Source organism: Malaclemys terrapin, chromosome 10 (genome assembly GCF_027887155.1).
Source record: "Malaclemys terrapin pileata isolate rMalTer1 chromosome 10, rMalTer1.hap1, whole genome shotgun sequence".
In the NCBI taxonomy this organism is placed as follows: Eukaryota; Metazoa; Chordata; order Testudines; family Emydidae; genus Malaclemys; species Malaclemys terrapin.
The window spans coordinates 34,309,332-34,333,855 of NC_071514.1; the positions used below are offsets into that span (position 1 = coordinate 34,309,332).

The 24,524-nt window shown below is 42.3% G+C and overlaps 1 protein-coding gene across 2 annotated transcripts in view; it reads left to right on the top strand.

Annotated features, from left to right (window-relative positions):
• Positions 1-19,210, top strand: part of USP3 (ubiquitin specific peptidase 3) — a 67,946-nt gene extending 48,736 nt beyond the window's left edge. For both annotated transcript variants that reach the window (XM_054041893.1, XM_054041894.1), the window contains exons 6-15: positions 3,356-3,438; positions 5,207-5,320; positions 6,162-6,275; positions 11,355-11,501; positions 13,876-13,982; positions 14,150-14,230; positions 14,767-14,885; positions 15,005-15,118; positions 15,237-15,304; positions 17,110-19,210. In XM_054041893.1, coding sequence (XP_053897868.1) covers positions 3,356-3,438; positions 5,207-5,320; positions 6,162-6,275; positions 11,355-11,501; positions 13,876-13,982; positions 14,150-14,230; positions 14,767-14,885; positions 15,005-15,118; positions 15,237-15,304; positions 17,110-17,275 — 1,113 coding nt within the window. In that variant the 3' untranslated portion in view covers positions 17,276-19,210. The remainder of the gene's footprint in view (positions 1-3,355; positions 3,439-5,206; positions 5,321-6,161; positions 6,276-11,354; positions 11,502-13,875; positions 13,983-14,149; positions 14,231-14,766; positions 14,886-15,004; positions 15,119-15,236; positions 15,305-17,109) is intronic.
• Positions 19,211-24,524: the final 5,314 nt, after the last annotated feature.

Genomic DNA, 24,524 nt, shown 5'->3' on the forward strand with positions numbered 1-24,524 from the left:
TGCTGCTCTTATGTAATGTATACATTTTGACTGGCAACTAAAACACAAGTGCAAAAGATTTAGAAATAAAAGTAGCTACAAAACCAAATTATCCTGTGTGCTGCATTCCTCTAAACTGTCAACAGTTGGTAGGCCAACAATGTCAAATGCCTGCTCTCTCCAGCACTCCTGCCCCAACCCCTTCAGCTTGTACAGTCTGTTTAATTTCAGTAGTTTTCCCCAAAATCTTGTTTATTTTTCTTCAAAACAAAAAAGCCAGCAGCCCAGTGCTGAGGTCTCATAAGGAGTCCTAAAAGAGCAACCCATACCACATGATGGTGGGGGAGTCAATGTGTAATTGGCAAGGAATTAGATCTCATTTTCAGGGTGTGATGATTTTCAATAGTGCCTCAGGGAGATTGGAATGCAGCTCCCATTGGAAAGCGTTGGGAATTGGGTACCTAACTCAGGCCTGGTCTACACAAAGGGATTAGGTCAAATTTAGCCGCGTCAGGTCGATTTAAAAATGAATGCGTCCACACAACCAACCCCGTTCCGTCAACCCTAAAGGGCTCTTAAATTCGATTTCTGTACTCCTCCCCAGCAAGGGGAGTAGCGCTAAAATCGATTTTGCTGGGTCGAATTTGGGGTAGTGCGGACGCAAATCGATGGTATTGGCCTCTGGGAGCTATCTCAGAGTGCTCCATTGTGACTGCTTTGGACAGCATTTTGAACTCCGATGCACTAGCCAGGTACACAGGAAAAGCGCTGGGAACTTTTGAATTTAATTTCCTGTTTGGTCAGCATGGCAAACTTAGCAGCACAGGTGACCATGCAGTCCCCCCAGAATCGTAGAGCATAGAATGTTTCTACGCTCCCCCTATCATCTCCGTCCCTGAGGTTATAGCCAGTGATGAGCTGCCAAAATATTAACAACCGGTTCCCTCCTCCTCACCCCACGAGGGGGTTGTGCCCCCCCCCCGGGACTCCTGCCCCATCCAACCCCCTTCCCTGTCCCCTAACTGCCCCCTGCTGCCCCATCCAACCCCTCCTCTCATGCCTGATGGCCCCCATGGAACCTCTGCCCCATCCAACCACCCCTTCTCCCTGTCCCCTGACTACCCCCGGAACCCCTGCCCCTGACTGCCCCCCACCACCCCATCCAACACCCCTGCTCCTTCGTGACTGCCCCCCCAGGACCCTTGTCCCCATTCAATTCCCCTACCCTCTGACGGCCCTGAGTCCCGACCCTAATCCACCCCCCCGCCCTCTATCCAACACTCCCTCCCTGCTTCCTGCCCCCCTTACTGCGCTGCCTGGAGATGGGGGCCATGCTACTGGGAGCCGTGGGCATCAGGCTGGAGTTGGAGGCCGGGCCGGTGCCGCTGGCCGTCCCGGAGTCGGGCCCCGGCCCAGAGCTGGGGGCCAGGCTGGAGCCAGCCCAGAGTTGGGGCTGGGCCGGGGCGAAGCCGGGGGCTGGAGCCGCGGGCCAGCCCGGAGCCACTGGCTAGCCTGAAGACAGGGGCCGACCCGAAGGCGGGGGCCAGCCCGAAGTTGGGGTTGGGGGTTGGCCTGGAATTGGGGCCTGAGTCGGGGGCTGGGCCGGAGCCAAGCTGCTCGGCCAGAGTCGGAATCGGAGTTAGGACCGGTGCCGCCTGGAGCCACATGGCGCCTGGATCCCTCCTCGTGCCCCCCGCCCCAGCTCACCTGCAGGAAACTGCTGCTTCCTTCTCAGCCCTCCTAGGCTTCCCACGCTAACAGCTGATTCGCGGGAAGCCGAGAGGGGGAACCTTCAGGGGAGGAGGCGGAGCCGGAGCCAGGTGAGCTGGGGCCGGGGGCAGGGCAGGGAGCTGCTGGAGCTTTTGTTAAATTTAAAAGCCCTTTTAGAACCAGTTCCGGTTCTAAAAGGGCTTCTACATTTAACAACCGGTTCCCACAAACTGGTGGGAACCGGCTCCAGCTCACCACTGGTTATAGCAGATTAGAAGGCGAAAAAAACCACACTCGTGATGACATGTTTTTCGAGCTCATGCAGTCCTCCCACACTGATAGACCACAGCTTAATGCATGGAAGCATTCAGTGGCAGAGGCCAGGAAAGAATTAAGTGAGCGCGAAGAGCGGAGGCAGGACGCGATGCTGAGGCTAATGGGGGAGCAAACTGACATGATGAAGCATCTGTTGGAGCTGCAGGAAAGCCAACAAGAGCACGGACCCCCGCTGCATCCACTGTATAACCGCCTCCCCTCCTCCCCATATCCTCCTCACCCAGATGCCCAAGAACACGTGGAGGGTGAGGGGGTGGAGAGGCTCCGGGCACCCAGCCACTCCACTCCAGAGGATGGCCCAAGCAACAGAAGACTGTCATTCAAACAGTTTGATTTTTAGTGTGGCCACAATAAGCAATGTGGCCTTGTCCTTCCCTCCTCCCCCACTCCACCTGGGCTACCTTGTCCGTTATCTATCTATCTCTCTTTTTTTTTTTTTTAATTAATAAAGAAAGAATGCATGGTTTCAAAATAATAGTTACTTTATTTCAAAGGAGGGAGGGTGGTTAGCTTACAGGGAATTAAAATTAACAAAGGGGGTGGGTTTGCATCAAGGAGAAACACACACAACTGTCACGCCGAAGCTTGGCAGTCATGAAACTGGTTTTCAAAGCCTCTCTGATGCGCAGTGCGCCCTGCTGTGCTCTTCTAATCACCTTGGTGTCTGACGCGAAATGATTGTCTGACGTTGCTTTTACAGAGGGAGGGGTGACTGATGACATGTACCCAAAACCACCCGCAACAATGTTTTTGCCCCATCAGGCATTGGGAGCTTAACCCAGAATTCCAATGGGTGGCGGAGACTGCGGGAACCGTGGGATAGCTACCCACAGTGCACCGCTTCGTAAGTCGATGCTAGCCACGGTAGTGAGGACGCACTCCGCCTGCTTAATGTGGACATATGCAATCGACTGTATAAAATCAATTTTCTAAAAATTTACTTCTATAAAATCGACCTAATTTCATAGTGTAGACATACCCTCAGATGCTCTTGAAAAATCCACCCAACAGCCTAGAGTGGATTGTTATAAAGAGTAAGTAAAACATTCTCTCAAAACAATTAAGATTCCCAAATGTCCTCTGAAGGTTTATTTAGATGGTAAAAAAGGGAATTTTTCAATCCAATTAAGGTACCCCTTTAATACCTGTGTAGATAGTTAAATACCTTTTTAGATCCTTTGAGCTAGTCATGTTGTAGGCTTGGCTCCCAGCTGGCTCAAACAGTCTGTCGTTAGTTCTATTTGAATGTACCCTGCTGCACAGGTGACTGTTGTGTGCTTCGGGGGTAGCTGTTTGTCTCTTTTGACTTACTCTTTCTTCTGGTTCCCAGGGGAGCACCAATGCCCTTTGTGCTACAGGCCTTCGCAATCTGGGGAACACGTGTTTCATGAATGCGATCCTTCAGTCTCTCAGGTATCCATCATGTTTTATATGCAATCATCAAATCAAATTCCCACCCTGGGCTGGAGGTTGATTTGGTGGTATCCGTTCTTCAGTGCTAGGCAAGAAAGGCCAGCGACTTCGCTTCCCACTCTTGCCCTATAGACCTGTCGGAATGGAGGGTGCTGCCTTGGCAACATCCTCTGTTTTCCAGGAGGAGGGAGGAGCTTTCCAAAGCGATCCCAGTGATTGATTCAGGAGTAGCGATGATGTTCAGAGGAAGCCCCTAAATGTTTAGCTTGAAGGGTAGTGGGTCTGACATGACGCCCTTTGTGGGTGAGGGATCAGTTAGGGCATCTGCATTGAAGGGATTGTCTGTGTTCGGAGGGATGCAGTGTCTCCAGAGAGGGGGTAGGTTATCACTGGGAAATGGTAATATAATTTGAGTGTCTGGTTACTGGGCCCGGTTTCTCACTAACAGATTTGTAGGTGCTCTAGTGGCATGGTGCCACTGGAACTCTGACCAGACAGGCAAACCCGATTCTTGACCCTTGTTGTCCAGGCCTTTGGAGACTGGGCCTATTGTGGAGTTGTGCTTGGTCTCCATTATGTCATCCTCTTGCTCCCCTCCCCCTTTAATGTACTAGTGAATCTATTTAAAATGCAAGTTAGAAAATGTCATGCAGCCTGGCTGAGAGCTGCACGGAAATCTTTGTGACCTTAGGGACCCTTCCTTCACCCCATAAGTGCACGCTCTTCTGTGTAACAGCAGCAGCCCCTGCCCTCCTCATCCCAACGTTAACGCGTGTAATTGAATCATCATTGTATTGCTCACAAAAAGTAACTTCAAAATTTAACTTTGTACAAGTATTTTGCACATATTCACAGTAAAAATGCATCAGATGGTGCATCCTCAGGGCCAAATTCTCACTGGGTAGAGAGACAGTTGGGTACCTACATCTGAGCATGCAATTACATGTGCACTGGCAGGAGTCATGCGTACTCTTCAGCCAGTAGATTGCTGGCCTCTTTCTGAAAACCAAGGCCAAATTCTCAGCTAGTTTAAATTGGCATAGCTCTGTTGATTACATTGGAAATACTCAGATTTAAACCAGCTGAGGATCGGGCCCTGGTCTTTTTAATCATGTCAGACCTACTGTTTCACCCTTCTAATGATCTAGGTACTTGCCATCCATCTACCTTCCCTATCCCTCTGTAGTTCCAGCTAGATACTATATTGCTGTATGCAATTCCTGCCCTTAACTGTTAAGTATTATGACTGTACTGTGTAATTACAATTTTTATGTTTCACTGAGGTATGGTGGCATAACAGTGATGGGGAAATGATTTTTATATGTAGTCTGTAAATCAGTTTCTAATGCTTTAAGTTCTTTCTAAATGGTATGAACTATATTAAAGTCTACTGATACATTAATATTAATGCCACTTATAGACATGGATTTGTTTACCGTGAGCATGATGTAAGAACTCAACACTCAGTAATTATGGAACCTTGGTATCTCCTAATCAGAAGAGAGAAAAGATATAATTGTTGCAGGTAACTGGGCCGGTGAATGCCATTTAGTGGTGCCCACTGTACATGTGCTGAGTAGATAATTATATTGTAACACTAGATGCAACTTGACTAGTTCTCTTGATGGGAAACTTGACCTATTCAGTGTTATAAGAACTAGTTTAAGAAGCCAAGTGAGCATCTCCAAAGAATACTGTGCAGAGCACACACGTATCCTTCCTATTATCTATTCTATACGTTTCTCACTCTCATTTCTTTTTCCTACAGTAACATTCAGCAGTTTTGCTGTTACTTCAAAGAGTTGCCAGCCGTGGAGTTGCGGAATGGGAAAACAGCTGGCAGGCGAACTTACCATACCAGGAGTCAAGGGGATAACAACGTGTAAGTTCTTGCTAGCACTGAACTTCAAGAAGTAGCAGTAGAAACTGAAAGAGGTAGTGCCAGGTGCTATTTGGGTGTATTGTACAAGTGGAGATGTTTACATAATTTCCACTGTGTTCTTGTAGCTGTCACAGGAGAGAAGACTAGCATCCATCAAACAGTGCTGGAGTGACGTTAAATATATTTAATGCTGGAACTATTAACTTAACTGGACTAGGTGTCACCTAGTGCTTCTTAATCTTACTCGAAAAACTCTTTCCAATGTGCTCGAAAATTAGCACAGAAGCTTGGATTTTAAAAAATTGGCTGAAGTACCTTAAACAAGAATAATAAATACTGTATTGAGTTGTGGGAGAGGAGAAAAAATGTCTGCTAGAGTACCAGAGGTGGGTAGTTTTGGGCTTAGTTTATTTAAACATTTTAGCACTAAATTATAGTATAGGCAACAACCCTGAGAGAATTTTAAGGTGAACAAGTGGACTGAATCTTCACCAACATGCAAATAATTGTGCGCACAAGATTTACAGGTACAATTTTAGAGGTGCTTAGATACTACATTGATGAAAACTTAGATGGAAAATCTGTCCCACTTCCATCCTTAACATCTGTGATTTCACAATGTTGCTAGTCTGTCTTCTCTACCCCTTCAATTTTGTGGATTAGATTTAGATCCTAAAATTTGTAGGGACTTGGAATATGTCATTGTATAAGAAGCTGAAATGATTTACCAAGTGAACCATTTTTATCAAAGGAAATTCTTTGACATTCGTACCACTGAAGTCCTGAAAATGTAGATTAGAGTATGAATCCACACTAATTCATTTTTACTTTCTCTCCCCAGTTCATTGGTTGAAGAGTTTAGAAAGACGCTTTGTGCTTTATGGCAAGGGAGCCAAACTGCATTTAGCCCAGAATCTTTATTTTATGTCGTTTGGAAAATCATGCCAAATTTTAGGTAAGTTCCGTAAGACAAAGAGCAATATTCTTGAATGTAACCTTATGCCACCTGTACCCTAATCTGGCTTCTGGAAAATACTCCATGCAGCCTCCCCCTGTGCCCACAAATGTAGCTTTCAAATGTGACTTCACTTTTATCTAGAGACTTTCATTCATCGAGATAATTGCTTGTTGCCAGTAGGCACACTGCATATAGTAGAGTCAGAGAAGACAAATCCCTTGTATACAGGGACTAGAGTACATAATTTTGATGAGTAATGGCTTGCTTCTAGGGGCAGGAGAGCCAAGATAAAGTCCTATGGTTCATCACCAAGAATAAGGAATTTACAGAACCTAAACTTTTGGCTATGATAGGAATGATATTAAAAAAAATAAATACAGTTGCCATAGCTCTAAGTAAAACATACTGGGCAAAACTTCCTTGATTCTCAAAACATTCTAGCTACTGCCAATGTAACTCTAAGTAAGGGCTATAAGAGTCTATGGGTGTTACGCACACTGTCAAAAAAAAAAAAAAGTTACCCAAGTAAATCAAAGTATCATTCCTCTCCAAGGTCTCCCTGTCCTGGCCCCTGAACCTCTTTCAAAGGAGCACTGAAACCTGTTAGGATTTGTGAAGGTAAGTTGCTCCATGTTCTCAGGTAGTAAAGATGTTCTGTTATCTGTTACATCTCCAGCAGTGCTGAAAAGATGCTGTGAACACATATGCTTAGCTGAATAACCCAGATAATAAAAGGCCATCTTTAGTATTCTTCACACTGCCTAATGTGTGTTTTACTGGCTTATGAGAATCAAGGAAGTTTGATACCAGTGGCTTCAAGCAATGGCCAAAACGTTCTAGGCATAAGAACATTATCTCTAATATGCTTGATGAGTTACCCCGTTATCAGTAATAAACCTACCCTACAGCTCTTGTGTGACTGAGCAGGGAAATCTGTTCTCTAGCAAATTTTCAGCACTGTGGGTTCTATCATGGCTTTTAACATAAAGTGCTGCCCTCTTCTGGGAACGTGGCACCCTCGGGAGAGGGAGAATTTGTGGCCCACGGGTAACACCAGCTGTCTAGGAACACTTCATTAGTGAAAGGTACTAGTTATGCACTCTGCCTTCCTTCGGCCATATCTGCCCTTCTGTTGAGTGAAGCAAAATAATGCGGTAAGCCACATGGAAAGAAAAGTCAGCCACTCGCTATGTTTTCCCCTGCATTTGGAGGAGGGAAGGGGGCAGCAGCCTTGGCTGGAGGGGGAAAATAGATGTTCTGTGTTGAATTGCATCATGCTGTGTAAATTACTGGTGCTCCATTTAGAATCCCCCGTCTCCCTGTGCAATGTTAGCCAGCTCAGAGGGGCTACATGCTGGGTGGGCTTAGGATAGATGGACAGGGTTGGAGCTGGTGACGTGACAGCAATGAGGCCAGCTATGCTGCTTGTGTTTGCGCAGGGTGGAGTGATGGAGAGGCCTTAGAGATGAGATTTGGTTGGTTAGTTTTCCCATGAATCTCAGCCTTTAAGAGGTTTTAGCTAACTGTGGCATCTTCTGCCAACCCTCGCCGCCATAGGCCCCGTCTCCCTAATAGAAAAGTGTAGTATAGTGGAAAGCAACTGGAAATTGCTGATATTGCAGTGTAGATCTCTCCAAATCCATGTGGGAATATACGGAATAGGGAATATAGTGCATGGCTAGGAATTGCATATTATACAGTCATACAGTTGTGGAATGATGGCAAACTGTAGTGTGCCTTTGCAGGCTGTATCTCTGCTATGAAAGCTTGGTCTTTGAGCAGTCTAATATGGCAGGTCTGCTGCCCCTGAGAGAGAGCTCCGTAGCCTCTTGGTGGGTTGAAGTATGTTTATTATTCTTCATGAATTCTGAGGGTTTTTTCCCATGATGACTGTTCCTTTTGTATCATTTGCTGATATGTGGATGGGCTGGATTGAATTGTTTAGGTGCTGCTGGGATCTGAGGTCTGTGTGAGAAGCTGTATTCCCCACCACAGGAACTTTGTTCATTGTATTTTAGATTGTTCAGTTAATATTACAAAGATATTTTTACTTGGGTGAACGGAATACAAACCTTACAAAGTGCTATATTATAAATGTAAATAACAATAAAACATTTACAAATCAAATTACATCACATTTCAGATCAAATATATGTCCCATTTCATTTAAAATATCTGTCCTTTGGCTTAAGTAATGCTGTCTGTAACACATTCTTGCTGATAATGCTGTTCCCACACATTTTCTTTCTTCTGTTGTAACTCTGCTAAGCTATATAAAATGTGGATATATCTATTAAACAAACTAAGCAATTCCTTCATTAACTCAGTAACTTCTAATGACTGCATTTAAACCCCAGTCTTTCTTACATTGATCACGCAGCTCGGAAAGAATTCTGCCTCATTCATTTGTTCTGGAGTGATAGTACAGTTTGTATAAACATTAAACATCTTCTGTTTAGTATCTATGCAAAGTTAACTTGCAGATATTGCATCCTTTACCAGACAATCTTTTTAATTCTGAATTCCATCTCTAATGACCCGATGAAGATAAATACCAATCAGGAAAAGTACACATTAGAAATTTTAGATTTTGGAATATTAATAATTTTACTTCCAAAATATTTACTTGATGTGGGTTTTAATAAATCTAACTCTCTATAGGGTAACAATTTGGAACCACTATTGTAACATAGTAATGGATTGAAGGTTCCTTGCCTCTGCTTACATCTTGCGTGCATAGCTGTTGCACAATAATTATTGTACTGTAACAAAAATTATTCTAAACATTTAGATTAAGCACTTAATTGTACCACCGATGATGTAAAAGGAATTGGAGGGGGAACCAAGCTGATCTTAAGAGTTCATAGACTGGCTTCAGCTTGATGCCGCACAGCAGTAGTCTGCTCTAAATGTTCTGAGTCACAACTGCCTTCGTTTTCCTGGGTTGATTTCACAGCCCTGCCTCTCATTGCTGTTGTGGCAAAGCTAGGCAGTTTCTCTGAGTAATGCTTGTGACTCTGGTTAGGAGGAAATGGCTCTTGTTATGCTTGTTCGGGGATAAAGGTGGGACGCTTATTTAAGGTTTTAGTGTTTTGTTCACTTGAACCTTGGCTGAGATTTTTGTAGGAAGCTTGGTGTGCAGTGACTGCATTCTGCATTAGGCATGTCAGCCAGCTTACGCATTCTGTGCTCACTCAACTAAACCACAGATTCTCCAACTCTATGATGTGTTCCGTACTGTTGAGAGTTTTGCATAGACACTGCCCCTTCTTTCATGACTTTAGAAACCACCACCTATCCCACTCCTTCACATAATATCCTGGTGGTAACTGCATCAGTTGCTTACATGGAAAAGGAGAATAATATGTAATGGATTTTTAACTTATTAGTGAAACTTAAAGGACCAGAACTTCAGAGAATGCAGCTCTCTGCAGACCATGGTTTGGGAACTTCTGAACTAATCCTATGAAGGGTTGTGTAGCTATCTGTTACTGTGATGATGATGTGTTACACTTATTGTGTGGCAGGATGTGTCCCCCCACTTTGAGTCTTATGATGTATTCATACAGATTCCTCCTGACTTTCCTTGAATTATTACATCCTTTAGCTTACTGGTAACTTATAAAAACCTGCTTACCTGACTGCTGTTGGCTTCCTACAGCCTAGCTAGCAGTGAAGTACTGATTGCTTCTTGTGTGAGCAACATCTTTCTGCTACTGCTTCCATTGTACTTCTGAGACTCTAAAGAGCTTCCGTGGTCAGTAGGGTGTCTGAGTCCAAATGTAATGAGAAGAATTATACCTCAAATACATTTCTTCACTCAAATGTTGCAAGATTACCCAGAGTGGAAGTTGAAACCGCTCCATACAATTCTAAACACCATTCTGTAGCCCAGCCTAGGGATGGGGGATACATCCCTGTTATTTTAAAGAGCTTGTGCCATTACTGCAGGAGGCTTATGGAGAACACTCAGCCTGGGAATGAAACCCTTTACTTGAGAGAAGAGATCCAGTTGACAGTGTTAAGAGAATTGATGGGTCTGGTGTCTGAAGAAAATCTGCCCAGAACTTTTGTCCAAAAACTACTGAATCTCTTAGATGCCAAAAAAGTATGTTGTAAAACCATGTTTTCCCAGCCCAAGATTCTAGTATGTTGTGCATCATTTATGATGATCGTTCAAACTGATGCAACTGTTCAAACTGCAAACCTACTCAATGCAAACCACAGTTACTTCCAAGTCCAAATATGCCTGTGTCTCCCCCATGGGTATGAATGTCACATCCCTTCTTAATCTACCATGCAACAAACCAAACCTGTACAAATGGAGTGATAGATTGATAACCAATAACCCCAAAGGGGAAGGGCGGGAGTGATTGTGCAACCTTGAAGGAAGGATCAAGAGAGATCCCCTCCATCTGCTACTGTTCCCTTTTAGGTTGCTCCAAGTTAGCCAGCCAATTCAAGTGCTTGAAAGAAGTGCTTGGCCTTAACCAGTAGCAGCCTCCATAACCACATAGGTTCACAATTGGTCAGCAGTTGCAGTGGCTTGGCACAAGTGTGACTCTGCCCCACCCTGCAATATGGGCTAGCCATGAAGGTCCAACCCTGCTTGCTGCACAGTAGTGAGAGTTACTGCCCATCCCTTGTCAAAACTGCTCAAGAGGCAAGAATCAAGTACATGTACAATTATTGCTTGGTGTCCAGCACTATTTTTTAAAAAAAACAAGGAATTTTGCTTTTAAATCTAAAGTCTTTAAAAAAAAAATGGACAAGAGGAGTGGGAAGTTTAGAATTCTGCCACTTGTACACATGTGCGTAACACAAGCTGTGTCTTTGAGATCATATTGCACTCTGATCTAAACTAATTGCTTAGCTTGTCTAGATCAGTTCACTCCAGACTTCCAGAGATATGTGGCTAGTACAGCCAAAGTATTAGAAATTGCACAAACAAGTGTATCCTGTAAGATATTAAGTAACAGGCTATTCCTTTGGTTTGAATGTTGGATCTACTTTGAGCCAATATGTCAGAAATAAAGATGCAGTCTCTTTAAATTGTCTGAATATTTTTGTGTTAAGGGGATACCAGCAACAAGATGCCCATGAATTCATGCGTTACCTGTTGGACCATCTACATTTGGAACTCCAAGGAGGCTTTAATGGTGTTTCTCGCTCGGTAATTTTGCAAGAAAATTCAGGTCTCTCTGCAAGCAACAAATGTTGCATGTAAGATATTTGTTTTAATTACTTCAACAACTTACCATCATGGTGGGGCTCCATGCATGAATCAAAGTATCCCAGGGGAGTGAACTACCCTTTGGCATCATTATTTTGTATATTTAAACAAATATCTAAAGAAATAAGCTAAAGTAGCATCACACTGTGGAGCCACTTAGTCAAAGCACCCAAGTCTTAGTGTGTCTCGGATCGATTTTTTTTTCCATAGTAGTTATGGGAATTGGTCAAAATAAATAAAATAGTTTATCTGGTGTCTGTGAATGTGACGCTTTGATTCAGTGTCTCTCAAAATAAAAACAATCCCATCTTTTTTGTATACAACTGTCTTGAGTTCAGGCTAAACAAAATTACACACTGATCAATGGCATGTTAATTATAAATGGGCAACAGGTTTTTTACATGAGTGGAACAGGAAGTGGCAGTACATTCAAGATTTGCCATAACTGGATTTTTTTTCTAGCAATACAACAATTTGTATTTGTATCTCACCGAAGAGATACCCTTGAAGCAGCTGCTGCTTTAATTTGCCTTTGATAATGTTGTAGGGTTTCCCTTCCGTTTTCCTATCATTCCCTGTTTTGAAAGTGAAGCACTTTTGGGTGCCTTTCAAATCTTTTGGTCTGGAAATGCTGACACTTCCTGATTATTTTTTCTAAGTGTGCTCTGCTAGATTGAAAACAGCACTGAGACCAAAACATTTATTTTGCTTTAGGCAGGAATGTTAACAGTCAGTTCAGCCTGGATTTTGGTCACTGGGCAGACTCCCTATGTTAGGATTATCTGAGAGTTCTATCTGTCCTGATCTATGCAGGAAAAGGGATTACAAGTTAAACAGGCCTGAGCAGGGCAGGTGAGTACTGCATAGGCTTGATTACAGTATGTTACTAGTGTTCTATGACCCACTTTTAGTTAACTCTGTAAATATAGCGGTTATGCCTGAAGTCACTGGTCTTACAGGGCTAGGAGTGTGCTGTTTAGTATAAAATGACTTTAGTCATTACATTTCTTGGTTCATGCAAAACACATGCACCACAATCAACTGTATCTAAAAACCCTGTTAGACTTGAATACAGAATGTTGCAGGGTTGGGTTTAGAGTATCTGGCCAAAAAACCTTGCAATCCTCAGCTGATCTGAGCCTGGAAAAATTCTGAGGCTTGAACGGCAGCTTTGTCTGAAAAAAAGATTTGTCCCAATGAGACCAGTGTACAGATAGTGCTGTAAACTTGCCTTATATGAAATATTGACAGTTTATTAATCAGGTCTGAAGGAGGTGGCTTGTAATCTCACGGTGCAGGTTTTCTGCCGTCCGGCACGTGGTTGGAAACCTGACAATATAAACTAGCAAATTATTCTGGTTTCCTGTAATGTTAATTACTTTGAAACATTTGTTTTCATTAAGAACATGGCAAAATGTGGCAGTGTTAGGAATTTACACTAGAATGTTTTAAAAGGTCAGTGTCCCCAGTTGTTACTTATTTCGATTGTCCTTCAGCTTTCTCACCACCTCCACCCTTGTAATGGCTTCTAGGGGTAAGCTCAGGAGAAAGCAGTGCTCCTGGCAGTTAGCCTGATGTTTTGTATCAGACAAGCCCAAGTTGATTGGGTGGGTTTTTCTCTTGCCTCAGCAGAAAAATGGTTGTTTCTTTCTTCATATAATACTGCATTATGGGAACACATCTCATGGTGCATATAGTAGAGCTGCTTTGGCCTGATGGACTTAGTGTCTAGCTAAGAATCTCCTCCTATTTTGGAGCTTTTAAAACAAAAAGATGACTGTAAGTGCCTTATGAATGACCAAAGAAACGATGACACATTTAGCATGTTCTTGCAATGTAAATGTCTTTTTGGAGGTGACTAAATTGGAGGAAACCTGCTTTAAAAAGCCCTAAAGATGTGCAGTAAAAAGTAGGGAGCAGGTTCAAAGAGAAAATACACCCTAGTTCACCTACCTTGAGAGACAGCTGTCGCATAGAAAACTGCTCTTAAAAATAACATCCGTGTAATGTTAAAATCGTATGCGGTCTGAAGAGAATGAACTGTATTTAAACATAGCCTTTAAAAAGATTTGGGATGCTTATCTAGTTTTTCCATTGAAGATCTGTTTATGAGTACCTGCATAGAGTATAGATTCCTGTTCCTTCTAGGTTTCCAATATCTTTGCTGTATTAACATTTGCTCCATGGAATCTAGTGATGAGTGAAAGGGCCATGTAAAGGAACCCAATTCTTGTTTGTTACACCCAGACCAAACTGCCTGATTGTTTTTGACATGTTATAAGCAATAAAATATTTCACATGGTAAAATGCAGCCTAAAACAAGAAATTCTTGTGTGTTTCTTTCCTTCATGGTGGTTTGTTTAGAAATGGAGCCTCTACTGTTGTCACAGCTATATTTGGAGGCATTCTTCAAAATGAAGTAAACTGCTTAATATGTGGGACTGAATCTAGAAAGTTTGATCCATTCCTAGGTAAGGTATCTTTCTCTTTCAAAGTATTGGCTACCACATTAAAGCTCTAAATCTTCATGTATCTGACACATATGTGATGGGGCTGAGATTTTTACAATGTAAAACTTCAGTAAGAACTAAGTTTTTATTTTGATCTAAGAAATTCAATTGTATTTTTTCTTTCCTAGACCTTTCACTAGATATTCCAAGTCAATTCAGAAATAAACGTACTAAGAATCAAGAAAATGGACCAATGTGCACACTACGGGGTAAGAGTTCGTGGTGAGTGAAATCTTGGCCCCACTGAAATCAATAGGTTTTCAACTGACTTCAGTGAGCCAGGATTTCACCCAGAATGTTTGTAAATGTGATTACTGCAACCATATCCCACTCAGTTCTTTATCTGGAACTAATAGTGCCTTTGGGGAGAGGGAGATCTTATTTCTTGAGTTAGAGCCCAAAATTAACTATTTTCAGAATTACATGGATCCAGTTTAAGATTGACTTTCACTGAAGCAGAGATATAAGGTTGAGAGAGAAGAAATCAAAATATCAGTGGACTATAAAATGGCTGGATTACAAGACCTGGCTCCTGAATTCCTTTGTCTAGCACCAGCAGTGCAAACATCACCCACCACCTCATCAGTGTGCTTCAGAAATGATCTGTAAGGGTTAGTGGGTCCGTGTTTGTTCAATTCTTGGCCTTTATGAAGAGATTGCCTACAAAGAGTAACTGCCCACTAAAAACCAGCCAGAACTCATCTCTTGGTCTCTTATTGGTGCTTCTGAATTATCTTCCTTTTAGATTGTCTTCGCAGTTTTACAGACTTGGAAGAACTCGATGAGACAGAGCTCTATATGTGCCACAAATGTAAAAAGAAACAGAAATCCACCAAAAAATTCTGGATTCAGAAACTACCAAAGGTTAGTGCAAATATCAGTGTGTGGTGAAACTTTAAAGGAAATTAATAACTTGACCAATAACATATGTAACCATAATCAAAGACTTAACCTAATGAACTCTCTTTCATGTTTAATACTAGGTGCTATGCTTACACTTGAAACGATTTCACTGGACAGAATATCTGAGAAACAAGGTTGATACATATGTAGAATTTCCCCTCCGGGACCTAGACATGAAATGCTACTTGTTAGAGGTACAGAGACTCTTGCTGATGTATACACTGGAAATGTATTCTGTTTTATCGTATGTTATGGAACATAGAAGGTGTCAGTTGACTTCTTAAAAGCTGTTTTCTCTACTTTGAACTGCAGCCGGAGAACAGTGGCCCAGAAAGCTGTCTATATGATCTTGCAGCTGTTGTTGTACATCATGGGTCAGGGTAAGTATGCTCAGTGAGTATCTGGGGTGAAGTACTAGCCTTATTGAAGGCAGCGGCCAAACTCCTGTTGACTTCATTGGGGTCAGGACTTCATCCCTAATGTGCATGTCGGTTCTGTTAGCAGCTGTGCTAACATGGAAATAAAAAGCAGCTTTATATTCCAATGGGGAACATTTTACCAAAAATGTTAATTGTTCAAAATATCAGAGGTGTTCTGCTGTGAATCTCCACTCTTGTCCCCTGAGTAATAGGTGGAAATCTTAAACTTATTGAAAATGAGGCTAGTCCATTTGCTTCTTTCAAATTGGAAAGTAAAGTCATTCTGGAAAGTATTTAAAGTGAGTGAGAGGTCCTGTGGCCATAAAAACTGACATTTCACTTAGCCACTAACAACTAAATTTCAATGTTTCTTGTTCGTTTATTCAACTTGAAAGCACGTGCAGGTTTATGCGAAGGGAAAGTGCTCATCTAGAACAATGTAGACTTTAGACTGGCAGACTGACAGCAGTGGTCCTCTCCCACAGGAGTGAAGCTTCAAACTGAGAGCCAACTGGGATGCTCTGGAGTTGGACAGTAATTGTATTTTGAATTAAAGATATTTTGCAGACTTTGATGGATCCTTTGAGAGTCAGGAGTAGTGACATGATGACTTTCTTCTTCCAGGATATTATTGTGTAATCAAGTCCCAAGATTGAGGGATGGTGGGACAATTCTTTAGAAGAAACTACGCTGTTTTCTAATAGTGGGAGTTCTTGCTGTTGTCACTAGAAGAACTCACTGTTCTATCTCAGTTGAATTGAGGGTGTCTTCAGCAAACATATATTTGAAAACGTTCACTCTAGCAGGCTACCCATGTTACTTTCTGCCAAAGATGAGTGGTCTGAATCTGTAGTAGCACTAAATCAAACGCTGTGACTTTCAAATGGAGTCTTCATTAGCACCACCACAGAACGCCCATGGCAGCGGCTTCAAAGCTCAGAGAAAACAAAACGGTAGTTGTAATGGACATCAGTGTAAACTGGACATGATTGGAATGAATTAGATGGGTGTGAACTATGATGATATATAAGATACAGCTGTTAGCCATGCAAGTGGGAGATGGCCTTGTCTTGAGGCAGCATGGGTAATGAAACTTGGCTGTTTTCTGGTTCTTAAATATATGTACAAGGATCCAAGACATGGGATCTGTATAAAAACTGCAGTTAGTTTCCAACCTATGTTCATTGTGATGACACTTTCCCTGTGTGCTTGGTTTGAAATCATGGTAACTCAAACAGGATTCAGGTAGAACTAGTTGGAAGGAATTCTGAATATAAAATTAAATGACAGAACATGGTAAAAACTCAAATTTTATTTCTGTTTGTAAGCTGATGATTACTTTATCTTAAAATGCTACTGAACCTGATCTTACAGAGGCAAAACTTGCATTGAAGTTCACTGGGAGTTTTGCTTGCAAAAGGACTTGGGGGCTTGGATTATGCTAAAACTTTGATAAATACCTTTTATGAAGTCCCAAAAAGGAAGCAATTGTTTGCATGTGGTTGCTATCAAATCATGACACTATTAAAGATGCTTTTGCATGGAATATCTTTCTTACCCTTTAAAACACCTTTGGGTTTAAGCTAACAATTATGGAGGCTGTTCAGTTTCTCCTCCTCCCCCCCCCCCCCCCCCCCCAACCTGGGTGAAGCCTTGTGATAGAATATAGTCTATTAGCACTTGCCCTGTTTTTGTCCTGTACAGCGGAGAACGAGGTGCTAAATTTCCTTTTGTTGATCCCACTTTGTGTCTCTCATTGCTTTCAGCGTTGGCTCTGGACATTACACAGCCTATGCAACTCATGAAGGTCGCTGGTTCCATTTCAATGACAGTACTGTAACTCTGACCGACGAGGAGACCGTGGTAAAGGCAAAGGCCTACATCCTCTTCTATGTGGACCGGCAGGCCAAATCTGGATCTGATAAACTTTAATACCTCCTTTTAATACTCACTTATCAAGTCCTTCGGACAAAACATTTCCAATTCTCCATAAATACTTGATCCAAGACTATTAATTTCATTGTGCACTTTTCAACTTCCTCGTGTGGGTTTTAGTTTTGTTGTGTCAATGGTAGCAGTTGATTTATTGAACTTGGACACAAACTAACTTTTTTTTTTTTTTAGTTCTACCAGAAAACCTCAGCAGATATTTTGATTTGCTGCTTTAGTTGTGATAACTCAATTTTTATATATATAGTTTCATGAACTACTTAGTTATTTGATTTTTATATTAATGTTTTCAGTTCTCACTTTCTAAAGGCACATTTACATCAGAGAAGCTTTGTATCCTCTTTATAAGCAAGAGAAATGTGTTCCTGATTATGAAGAGCAATAGAATTTCATGCTGCTCTCACAGCTGTTATGTAGATAAGATTGAATCACTTTTAAATCAAGGAATTGCTTGCACATACTGTTTGCCCCAGTGCAAGAAACTTAACAGTGACCTCTGAACAATCACTCTTTGCCTGCAGAAGAGATGAGATATGGCATCATTAAGTAGACTGGGTAATTGCTGCTATCAGTGTGTATCAAGGCTGCTGTCTTTCAGGACTCCTTGTAAATAAATAGTTGATTCAGTTGTATTTGTACTGCAAATTCAAGTGTTTCTCATTTGTACTTTTTCCCCTACAAAAGAGACATTTAAATTATTACCCTAATCATATACGTGTCTTTATACGTGTCTTGGGATTTTAATTTACTTTTTTTAAACTGAAATGGAATTGCTAGGGTGATGTCTCAATTTTTAGCATTTATCCCAAAGTTTGATAGCAAGCACTTGCTTTTGAAGCTAGCAGGCTCCATGGAATTGGGCCACTGTCCCTTTTATATCCTAAAATGAGAGTTCAGTGTGGGGGCTTCACACAGGAGAGGTTTTTGTCTCAATATAACTCCCATTTGCCCACATCCCCTTTCAGCTTGATTAAAAACCACCAGTATCTGTTTAGGACTGAAAGGCAGGTTTGTCATGGGTTTGGAGATAGACTTTGCATGGCATGTTGTTATACCTAATCCAGACTCAGGCTCAAACTGGTAGGGAAGGTGTATTCAAATCTATATGCAGGGATATTACAGTTCATGCAAATTGTGGAGCTAACACTGCCCCTTTAGGTGAGCATACCCTCACTAACTGCAGTATTTAATTAGTAGTTCAACATTTCTCATGGTCTCTTGACCAAAAGAGGCCAGATATTATTTCTGAAGTTGAAATGTAAGACATCTGTTTATATTAAACCTCTTATCAGCTTAATGGAAGAAGAATTCAGTGTTAGCAGCTGGAATTTCAGCTGTTCTGGTACTGCTGAGAGAGAAGAGCCCAGTATAGATTGAATGACACTGAACTCAGCTTTCCCTCCTCCTCTGTTTGCCTACTGCCTTTCTCCACACTCCCATAAGCTCAAAAGTTTGTGGGAAGGCTGGAGCTCTCTGCCTGCCAAGTCAGCTAGCCCACCAGACTCCTCTTACTCACAATATATTCCCAGACAGGTGTGTTTATATTTAACTGATTAAAAACATCTGTCTTCCCCTGGTTGCATCTCATTGAAGGGCCATGTTAGTCAGCAGGTAGATGTAGGATGCATTTCAGTATTAGTTGACTAAGCACCAGCACTCCTGACTGGGGGGGAACCTGATAATTGCAAAAAAAAAAAAAAAAAGTTTTAATTACCTGTTTGATCAGTCTCAGATATCGTTTAAAAAGTAATTGGCTTTGTATAAAACTGCAGAAGTATTCAATATTGCTAAATTGTGTATGAAAATATGTAAACTATACACTTAATAGTGACTATCACTTGATATGTTAAGTGGCAGATATGCCAGGATGTCTTTATTTTGTTGTTGAACAATAAATAGATTATTCATTGCTTCAAACTGTAGCCCTCAGCTTGTTAACTACTGTTTTCGGACCTTTGCAGCTAGAGCCTATGATCAGAACCAGCAGCTGTTATCACATTTAAACACAATAAAAAGGTAATTGGCAGAATTCATTATTATTTTTTCACCACTAACTGATGGCAATTCAGGATGTAATTTTGGGGATTAAACCTTAGGCCACTGGCAGTTGAGCCAGCGCTATATGCTACTTAAATTGCTCTAGAATTTAATAGATGTGTTCAGAAATACAATCATGACATGATCTGGTCAATTTATTTAACTCGCAGTGAATTTAGTGCATATTGTTCAGCTACCCAGTGATGTAAATGTGCCTTTCTGTATTTTTAGGAACTTGTTTGTAAACTTCATCAACATTATTCCCTTTATTTTAAAGGCGACTGTTTCTGTCTTGAGTCATCAACTTTTTTGCCCAATTATTGTCTTACACTTTTCCTCTCAATACCATTTTCCATGTATCATAAGTGAATTGTCTTAGCCAATGGCATACATCATATTCTGTTTAGGACATGGCCATCAGAACACCATGCAGTTGTCATAGTTTGTTCTTGAAGCAGTTTCCGATACAACTCAGCCATATGCGTCTATGGGACAAGTATACTGTAAATCCTTTCCTAATGTAGCTTACTCCACTGCAAACACAGATGGACAGTATAAACAATTTTTTGTGGCAACACAAGTATTTCTCTTCCTGGTGGAGAACTTTCCTTATCCACTGTATTCTAGTCAGTGTCGTCCCTGCCCCCCCCTTCCCCCCCCAAAAGGCAACTGAGCACTAAACCAGTACCCTATACTGCACCTGGCTTAGTATTAGATTTTTAACCTTACATATATATCCTATATTTATCTACTTTTTTTGAGCAGGGTGGGGAAAAGGACATTTTAAGCCCAATCTGTTTCTTTTCTGTTATTCACTGCTGGTCTGATTTGCTTTCTGCAAACACATGGTTTTTGCAGTTCAAGAACTTGGTCAGTATTCTACACCAAAAGAAAAAGGTTGTCTGGGTGTGGTGTTCATTGTTTAAAGTCGCATCTACAACTGGAGATGCAGTTTATGTAAAACAAAAGGGGGAATTCCCAGTTGTTCAGTCCTGCTTCAGCAGATTGCATGGTGATTGATCCCATACAGTATGGTGGTGAGCTCCTACAAGGAGTACATTCAGAAGGTGCTTTTCCTAGTGATCACTGATGTCATGTGGAGTGAGTTTAAATCTTTTTCTTGATGGTGCAGGGCAGTGTGGACCTGTATCAAAAGCAGAAAGCCATTTGTAAGATGGATGGAAAGCATGAGACTTGTTCAAAAGTTTGCCTAATGCTGTTTCATTACTGATGTGTCTGTGTCTTACTAATGAGGTAATCAGCACCTTGAAAACTCTCGTTCCATTGTGTTTTAGAATATCAAGTACTGTAGTGCCATAGATGTAATTGTTTACCATGAATGTGTAAGTTTCTGTGAGGACCACTGACTGTGCATTAATGGGGTGAATGCAAGTAACAACTCAATCATAAAATGTTTTTATGGAAAATGTGCCATTAAAGGCTCTCTTTAGAATGTGAAAAACTTCCTATCCTGCCCCAGGTTCTCAGCATATTACTACTTGGTGTGAGTAAAACAGCGTTTTAGAATCTTGTGCAGGGGCAATAGAATCAGCTTCTTTACCTCCTGAAAAATAGCTGATGCCAAAAGCATTTTTTCAAAACTTCTTTAGATCCGTCTATTTGCTATTTAGCCTCTGACTTACTTGGGATCTGGCATGTTTACAGTGCACTTAACTTCCACCGGGCATATACATTTATACCAAAAGTAATACACCCTGTGCATAGCCCTGACCGTATAAAGTTCTGCACAGAGTGATCACAAAAGCAAAAACCCTTTATCAGCAGGGGCTGTTTGTTCACAAGTAAAAGCAGTGGGTGGGGCAACAATCCTCCCCCCTTTCCTTCACTACTGTTGCTGTAAAACTACAGAATAGGTGGCAAAGATATCACAGCCTCTTGTTTTGAAATGCCTCTTACTAGTTACTGGGGGAAAGACCCCTTCTCATCCACCCTGAGCAACTGCCTCATGCTACGAAACAGGAATTATATACAAATACTTTAGCTTTACAATAGAAATTAACAATTCCTTGTGAAGAGGCCACTGTCACCCCCAAGTTGTTCCTTCCTCAAGCTATTGTCTTTAATATACACACACAACAGGAAGCCCAGTGCATGAGGCACAATAACTGTTTGAGGCCTGGCCTATGCTAAAAGTTGTCACCCTCCCACAGCACTTACGTGAAAATTCCACACCCCTCCATGCCAACTTAACCCCAGATGTAGACAGCACTAGTCGGATGAAGAGGGGGGTGTAGACAAGGCTTAAGAACAGATTGAAATCCATAGCCTAAGTCTTGAAAGATCCTGACAGAAAGAGACAATTTCAAGGTGCCTCTAGGGAAAGAAGGAAGGTGTTAAATGCAACTAAGCTCAATTCAAAGTGTAACTGTAGCCATATTACTTAATTACTGATTGTACTCAAATACCAGAAGTTATTAGTGCCTATTAAACCCTGTGCAAACGGACAATTTAGGTTTAGCATAGCTATGTTAGAGGAGAATAAGTAATTTATAATGGATTGAGATTCAGCTAGCTATGCAAAATTGCCATCTTTAGTATCAAATTCCACAATATATTTAGTTCTTTTCTATGGTCTTGCCACTGAAAACAGTCTTACCAGCTACCTGTTTTTCAAATTTCACTTCTGTCCTGTGAGCACTGCAGTAATTCAGGAGGACACTTTACAAAATCATGTGTTAGATTGGTCTCCACGAGAGGCTCAAAATGCCTTTGCTAACAAATCGTTGCTGGAAAAATATTGTAAATGGAAGTGGCACTACAGGGCCTCCCAGTTAGTGATTGGTCATTGGGTCTCTGTTGAGTATCTTCCTTTCCAAATCCAACCATAGATATTATCTTCCCACAATCTTTTTGTTCAAGCCAACAGTGGCTTGGAGCTGGTGCCTGCTTAATTACCACCACATTTAGCAATGGTGCACTAATGAGTTAGACCATTTTTGCTGCAGCCCCTCCACTATCAGAGATGTGGAGACCTAAGCCCCTTCTGCTGGTAGAGCTGTTATTTTCATGCACCACTTTCTACCCTGCATGCAGACCCTTATGGGGGATAATGCATGAACAATGCTACCACACATAGGCCTTTTCTCCATTGTTTCAGTAGCTAGGTGTTCACTTAGTGCTTTTGGAACAAAAAGGCTTAATAACTTACATAATGGCCTCCAATTATTTGTGGGCAAACTCCAAGGAGGCAAAAAAATTAGCAGAAGTAATGTAAGGACATTTCTGATGACTAGCAGGAAAACCTTAACACAGCCTCATTCATTTTGTGCTGGGAAAGTCTCCTAAACGAAGGGGGAAGAGGCTCCAGTGCTGGATGTTTTTAAAAGCCAACTGGCCCATGTACTTATAAATACCCTGAAAGGAACAATCCTGCATTCAGAGAGACATAGAAGAAAAAATCCTATTACAATATCAACAGCTACAATTGTGTGTAATCACACTGCTTCCCTCTGTTCCTCTTTTCAAATACCTTCTGTGCTATACAAGTGAAAAAGTTCTTGTTTAAAATCTACTGAAGTAAAGGCTGGGTCACACCTTAGAGTGAGGGTGCTGTTGCTGCCTAGTACCAACTGCAAACCCAACCCCAGACTTTTTGTTGTCAGAGATTAGACATCACCTAACTACCGCTTTATATTTTTACAGTACTTTTTTCCACTTTCAAACAGTCTACTTCTCCCATGCCTAGATCAAGGGCACTAGCAACAGCTTAAGCAGTTTAGTGGTGTTGAGGAGCATAGGCTGAAGCCAGGCTGAGTAATTTATCCCATTACCTCACAAGATACATTAATATTCATCTGTTAATTGCCACATACAAACCAAAGACAAAAAGCATAAAAATATCAAGGATGTATTATTCCATTAATGAGATGGAAAACAATCTAGACACTAGATTCATTAACTCAGGCAAAAATTGCTACAGTGTCTTTGGAAAGGGCTTAGTAAAGTTTTCTTTCTTAGGGTTACCATACGTCCGGATTTTCCCGGACATGTCCGGCTTTTGGGGGTTCAAATCCCCGTCCGGGGGGAAATCCCCAAAAGCCGGGCATGTCCAGGAAAATCGGGAGGGAGGGATGGAGGGCTCGGGCGGGGCCTCTTTGGCCGGGCCGGGGTCGCGGGGCCGGGGGCATGGTGCCGGGCCAGGCGCGGGGCCGGGCGGGGAGCCGGGGGCGCGGTGCCGGGCGGTGCGCCGGGCCGCGAGCTGGGCCGGGAGCCGGTCCGGGATAGCGGGGGGGGTGCGCTGGGCCGCCGGGGGCCGGCAGTGCTGGGCGGGCTGGGGGTGGTCGGCCGGGGCTGGCACCCCAGGGCCCGAGCCGACCCAGGCTGGCGCCACCGGGGGGCCAGCCTGGGCCGCGCCTGCTTCCCCCCACACCCCCCCTTACCAGCTTCAGGCTTCCCGCGAATTTAATATTCGCGGGAAGCAGGGGAGGGGGCGGAGACTTTGGGGAGGGGGCGGAGTTGGGGAGGGGGTGTGGGCGGGGCTGGGGGCGGGGCCGGGGCCCCGTGGAGTGTCCTCCATTTGGAGGCACCAAATATGGTAACCCTATCTTTCTGTCATGGTTATAAAGATGATAAAACTTTTTAACTTACTTATTTTAATGGAGACTAATAACAAGTGACTGGAGGTGTTCAGAACAATTTACTTACCCTATAACATGGCTAAATCACAAATTCTGTATCTTAAAATGCAATGTCTCAGCAAGAAAGTGGCTAATTCACCAGCTTGAGAATGGCCAGCAGGACAGGCATGAACCTGAGAGAACTGCAGACATTTTCTGTAGTTCTCTTCAAGGTAAGTTTTACATCAGGGTCATGAATACATCCATGTAGGATAAGTCATGGGGACTCCCTCTCTAAAAGCCCACTTTTGAGAACTGCTGTTCTGATCTTGCTGTGATAGGAAATATAACAGTTACAACAGGCAATGGCATTTAATCATTAAAGTGGCAGCAGGAAATTACACTGGTGCTCAATTCAGGTAAATGGAAACCTTAAAACCCTTTGATGTATTTAAAGCTATCAGTGTGCCGGCTTGGTTTAGAGCTTCACACTAAATACATGTTTCCAATCACTTAAGATTTGCTTGGCTCAAGTGTGTTTTACTATATGCTTATTGAACACCACATCTAGTTCAAGGTATTTTTAAATCCCATCATCAATAATACATGACTTGATC